This window comes from Theobroma umbraticum, unplaced genomic scaffold, assembly GCF_002168275.2.
Source record: "Theobroma umbraticum cultivar Fairchild unplaced genomic scaffold, ASM216827v3 scaffold_51.0, whole genome shotgun sequence".
Classification (NCBI taxonomy): domain Eukaryota; kingdom Viridiplantae; phylum Streptophyta; class Magnoliopsida; order Malvales; family Malvaceae; genus Theobroma; species Theobroma umbraticum.
In genome coordinates, this window is record NW_018397260.1 from 1,723,874 (window position 1) to 1,729,873 (window position 6,000).

General features: G+C 33.8%; 2 protein-coding genes across 2 annotated transcripts; both read right to left on the minus strand.

Annotated features, from left to right (window-relative positions):
• Positions 1-62: 62 nt before the first annotated feature.
• LOC110416401 (blue copper protein-like) lies at positions 63-530 on the minus strand. Its single transcript, XM_021428400.1, has 2 exons — positions 365-530; positions 63-259 (listed from the first exon to the last, which is right to left on the minus strand). The coding sequence occupies exons 1-2, from the start codon at positions 528-530 to the stop codon at positions 63-65; spliced, it is 363 nt and encodes a 120-aa protein (XP_021284075.1).
• Positions 531-1,101: 571 nt separating this feature from the next.
• LOC110416402 (scopoletin glucosyltransferase-like) lies at positions 1,102-2,542 on the minus strand. Its single transcript, XM_021428401.2, is given in 5 exon segments — positions 1,102-1,457; positions 1,459-2,169; positions 2,171-2,293; positions 2,295-2,365; positions 2,533-2,542. Coding segments are annotated over 5 exon segments (1,125 nt in total). The 3' UTR covers positions 1,102-1,247.
• Positions 2,543-6,000: the final 3,458 nt, after the last annotated feature.

Sequence of the window (6,000 nt, forward strand, 5' to 3'; positions counted from 1 at the left end):
CAGTTTAAAGAAGGATATCTTATTGAGTAATGCAAATGAAGATCTCTTTCTAACCGTCTGTCTTAAACTAGTACTGAGAACACCATTTGATCAGCGCAATGGCCAGCGGCCATAAAGTAATGTTGGCCAGGCTCCGTGAGAGTGACTGAGCTGTGCCCGTCGTTGTCAAAATATTTAGCATTAGTTGCATTGCAAGCGATGAACTTAAACTGTGTCACCTCTGCCACGCTATAACCTTGGGAAGCATCATAGTTGAACACTGTTCAATAAAAAGACAGAAAAAGAAAAAAAAAATACAGCTTGTTAGTTGATTCGATAGGCATTAAACCCAATAATTCCCAAGTGTATATGGCAAAAACCAAACCTAGAGTGTCGCCTAGCTTAATTGACTTGCTACGAACCCAACTATAATATTTAACAAGCGGCCTCCAACCAAGCTGGTCACCTACAGTGTACTCTGCAGCCAAACTTGATCGTGCACAACATAGAATCAGAACTAGAGCCACGAACTTGACTGTGGAGCCTTCCATTATGAGCATGCGTAAGTGAGAGAAAAGAAAAGAGAACGGAGAGGAACGGTTTAGAGGGGATGATAGCCTTTATAATGAGCAGGAATAAAGGGGTTGTTGGACAATGCTTCTTGTACTTCTTGCGTTATTATTTGGTCTTGTTTTGTTCCATTTTTGGTTGCGCGTATAGCATGTTATCCTTGTATTTTCTTAGGCCATTAATTAATTGAAAGTGTTTTAGGAAGTAAGTTACAATATGTTTAGTGTGTTTAATTTCATAAAGGCAAAGTAATCTACATTCAGTTCTTTCGATTATGTATTGCTTCTACGGTCTTATTGGAGTTATAATAAAACAAATTTCACATCAATTAAGTTTTAAATATTGAAAAAACCCCTTCCTTGCCCGTGTATAAATTTTTAACATGTATCTACTTGATACATACTTGTAGTGTAAACAATGATTTATATAATATTATATTATTTTCATATCCAAACAAAGAGTTAATGCAAAAAAAAGTAAAAATTTATTGTTTACAGTTACAAGCATCAAGTAGTAGGCATGTAATAAAAATTTATACATGAGGAAGGAAAGGAGGTACAAACGAAGCAAATGATTTTTATCTTGAAATATCCTTATATACCTGTCCTAAAACTTATCTTAATCCTTAATTTCTTAGTAATTTTTCATTTTCTACATGGTGATGTAGCTAAAAATGAAAAGATATCTGATAGCTCTTTTTAAGGGCAGTTCAATATCAATTCCTCCAGTAAAGCATTCAAATCAGAGTAAGATGATCCACCTCCCTCTGCAGCCTTCCTCGCCATATCTTTCAATGCCCTGGCGCGGTTTCTTATTCCCTCAGCTTCTTTGCCAACCATTATCCGAGTTACTACCCTTTCTATATCTTCCTTGGTCACTGAAAATTTTGTGTCATCCACCCATCTATATATGCCATTCCTTGGCTCCAACATCCACTCCTATCTTTAGAACATCTGTAACCAGCTTCTCATTACAAAATTGTTCTGCATAAAGAGGCCAGGTGACCATTGGCACCCCAGCACTGATACTTTCTATTGTAGAATTCCATCCACAGTGTGTTATGAAGCCTCCTACAGCTTCATGATCAAGAATTAGAACCTTGGGTGCCCATCCCCTTATCATCAAACCCTTACCTTTCACCTTTTCCTCAAATCCTTTTGGCAGCCACTCTTGTTTCTCTCCCTTCTTCAAAACCCAAATGAAGTGCTGTCCAGAAGCTTCGAGACCCTTGGCTATCTCATTTAGCTGGGAAGCTGAAGACCTGGATAAGCTTCCGAAGCATATGTAGACAACTGAATTGGGTTGCTTTGAGTCTAACCATCTTAGACACTCATGCCTGTCAATGGAGGCTGCATTTCCTCTGTCGGCTTTATCTTCGTCGTTATTGTTGCAGAGTGAAACAGGGCCAATGTGCCATGCCTTCTTTCCCAAGAATTTGGAGTAATATTCTGAGTAAGCTGGATGCAGCTCATGGAAACTATTTATGATGACTACATAGCTTGTCTGGTCTGATTTTAAAGCTTGATATATCAGCTTTTTCCTCTCATTCTCTGCTTCTTCTATACTATAAGTTGGAAGCTGGAGTCTTGTAATCTTTATTTGGTCTGGAAGGCCAGGCACCAGGCACATCGAAGGGTTCAAAATCAGATGCTATCTTTTTGTAACGTTCATGGCGCACTAGGCTTTCAAAGACAGAAAGAGCAAAGCAGCTTGTCCCATGAAAAACCAGCCTTGGAATCCCAAAACTTGCTGGCAATATCTATAGGCCATGGAAACGTCACGTCAGCCACAATAGGGCCCTCGCCCCCCCTTCCCCCTAAATTTAATAATTTTTTTTTCAAATTTTCTAATTTTACTTTTTATTTTTTTTAAAAAAAATTATAATTTCACCTCATAAACATTAAATTTTTTATTTTCACCACTGTACGTGTATCTACTGTAGTTAAAATGTGAAGAACGTGAACTCTGGAAAGTTTGCCAAACTGATCACCATTGTTGGACTTTAAAGCTTTCAGGTTGAAATCTTGGAAACAAAGGGCTTGATGATAGAGTGATGCCCACACAATCTAAGCCGACGACAAAAAATAAAACTCTAAATAGTAATATTTTGAGCCATTATATATATATATATATATATATATATATATATAATATGTAACACCAAGTTAACTGTCTTGTTATAACTAGTGAACATGGCGTAATCAGAAGATAACTGGTAGCACTGAGTTTAGTGGGGTTTCAAGGTTCAAACATCTAATCTGATCTAGTAATTGGTGTTTGTTCAAATCACCCTAATTTGGAAAGGCAGGTCAGCCTCGGGACAACCACAAAGTTAGGTGAAATTGAACATCTAAGGTCCATAATTTCTTTGTGGTCATAATTTTACCTCATTAGTTCACAAGGGAAAACGAATTTCATTAATAACTCCTTACATTTTGATAGTTATCTACTTATAATACATATAGGGTTAAGAGAAGAATCAAATTATAATAGTGTAAAACTTATTTTGGTTTATAATTTTATGTATGACAAATCGATCGTTGAATTTAACAATCTATTGATACCCATTTTATATATGAAGTTTCGAGTTAATTATTTTTATCACATCAATTGAGAGAATTGTCTATTTCATTATATATTTAACAATTTAAATTTTATGATATCAAATAATTAATTAGACATTTTAAATTAAATTGAAATCTAATTTGGCATAAATCATCTACGTGACGAAATCTAATTAATAGTTGGATTAACGGAATATAAATGATATAAAAAAGTTATGAAATAATGAAAAATTAGATTGATATTAAATCAATGTATGTGAATTCTTCCGATTAAACTATTAGCATTGAATATATTCAAATGTAAAAGCTTCAAATCATTAAGAAATTATGAGATTGTTAGTTTCTATAGAAGTAAGACTTGCGTTATCCAAATTATCATATCTAAATTAAATTAAACATGACAAAATGTAGTCAAAAAGAGGTGAATGTAAATATATGTAAAAAAGTTATAATATTTGAAAAAACTTCTAAATTATTTAAAAAAGTTTAAATAGGTTTTTATTTTTTTATTGCATTCAATTAAATATCTGTATTTTTGTTTTGGATCAATAGGCCTTTATGATTAATGGTTGATTAATTTTCACTAGTCAAAACATCACTTATCATTATATATTCACGTGACATTGATATGAAAATTAATTAGTCTAAAATTGAACATGTTAGTATGTTATGTGTCATAAACTGATGAGTGATATTTTGACAAATAATCGTTAGTCAATCATTAAGCATAGGATTTATTTAACTTAAAATAAAAATATAAAAGTTTGATTAAAGTAATAAAACAATAAAGGCTTATTTAAAGTTTTTTTAATAGTTTAGGAGTTTTTATAAGTATTACGTCATAAATATGTTTGAGCATTAGATTGAATAATTGGTGTATACTTCTTTCTATTCAAAAAGTTAGATTCAAAATTTCCATTTCTAAAAGTAAAAAAAATAACCTTTATGAATTAATAAAATTTTATATAATTTCTTATTATTAATCAAGCAGCAGTTCACATACATGAATGATTCAATTTCAAAGTCTCTCACACACACAAAAATAAAAAGATTGACTTTTGAAGTGATGAACTTGATCAAGTACTTGGATTACAATTATTTTAATAAAACAAGTTATTAGATAATAAGGCAAATAAAGTCAAAAATTAAGTAAAAAAGAAGAAACTTAATTAGATAATATACCTTACAGAAGATTAGGTAGCAGTGAAAAAAATCGCAAAAACACAACCGAAAATATTATTATAAACAGATAGAGATTGAGAAAAGCGGATAGCATGATCTAAGAGGGACACACAACAATTGCAAAAAGTGATTACAATACACAGACAAAGCCTACACCAATGGTGTTTATTAAGGGTAGTTGCTCACTGGTGACAAACACAACACATGGAATGACGTAGAGAAGAAGAAACGTATCAGTAAATTAGAAGAGGTGATGGTGCTTATTTCTATGAGCCTCCTCTTCTTCTTTCTTCAATTCTTTCTTCTGGAATGCAACCCCCCAACTCCCACTGCTGCAGCTACTACAATTTCCTCTTCTCTATTGTGCTTGTGGGCATGCTACGGATCTTTCTCTGACTTGTGCTTCTCATGCTGAAATATACATATAAAATTTAACTATTATTAATTGATTGACCACAAGCCATGAAAAGGGTAATTAAGTGATGAGAAGATGTTCTATGAAAGGGTTAGATGCTACTGCTAATTAAGCATAACTTATTAATCAAGTGATGAGAAAATGAACTCGTGAGGAAACATTACCACTGCAAAAGCACCAGCTGCAGCAACCCCTAGCTCCCCAAGGTGCTCGAGGGGTTGAGGTGCTTCTCTTCCTTCCTGTAATCGACTCCCGTTTCAGTCGAAAAATAGAATAAAAGAGATCACCTTTCTTAATTGCATACTCCTGAGTCTAATAAACCTCCATACCATATGTAATCAAAACCGATACATGAGATTATTCTTAACGAGAAAATGCAGTGAAACTACATGCTTATTTCATAAATAGATTTGCCTACATATATGTATCTACTTAGTTAAAATTTGAAGCATGTGAACTCTCCAAAGTTTGCCAAACTAAACACCATTGTTGCACTTCAAAGCCTTCAGGTTAAAGTCTTGGAAAAAAAAGGCCCACAAAATCTACAATATAAGCCAATAAATTTGACAAGTACTAATAAAAAATCAAACTCTAAAGTAATATTTTGAGCCATTATATATAAAATATGTAGCGCCACGTTAACTGTCTTATTATAGCTAGTGAATATGGCATAATCAGAAGATATCTGGTAGCACTCAGTTTAGTAGGGTTTCAAGGTTCAAACATCTAATCTAATTCAGTAATTGGCATTTTCACAAATCACAGTCATTCAGTAATTGTGATACCCAACATCCCACATTTGATGTGAACATGATTGTTAAGACCTATATAACAATCTTAGCCCACTACTACTAGTAACTTGAGCTTAAGCTTTTGAAAGCCACGTGGTTCAGGCTCAAAAAGTTGCTAGACCAATAGTTGAACTTGGGTCTTTACAAATGGTATCAGAACCTACGCCAGTCCGATGTGAGCTTTCACATTGCTCTGGTGAGATCTTGGTCCTGTGGATGCGATGTGTGGTCTTGTTGAGGATATCAAGGATTTGAGTGGGTGGGATTGTGATACCCAACATCCTACATCTGATGTGAATATAATTGTTAAGACCTATATAACAATCCTAACCCACTACTACTAGTAACTTAAGCTTAAGCTTTTGAGAGCTACGTGGTTCAAGCTCAAAAAGCTACTGGGTTTGGACTTGTGTCGGTACAATTTAGTAATTAGCATTTGCATAAATCACAGTTATTTGGAAAGGTAAGTCAACCTCAGGACAAACAACGTTAGGTGAAA

Bases quoted from the DNA above. Each gene is read 5' to 3' on its own strand.
- LOC110416401 (XM_021428400.1), bottom strand. From the start codon at position 530: ATGGAAGGCTCCACAGTCAAGTTCGTGGCTCTAGTTCTGATTCTATGT. The intron at 260-364 runs GTTTGGTTTTTG...TTTATTGAACAG, and splicing joins TAAGCTAGGCGACACTCTAG to TGTTCAACTATGATGCTTCC.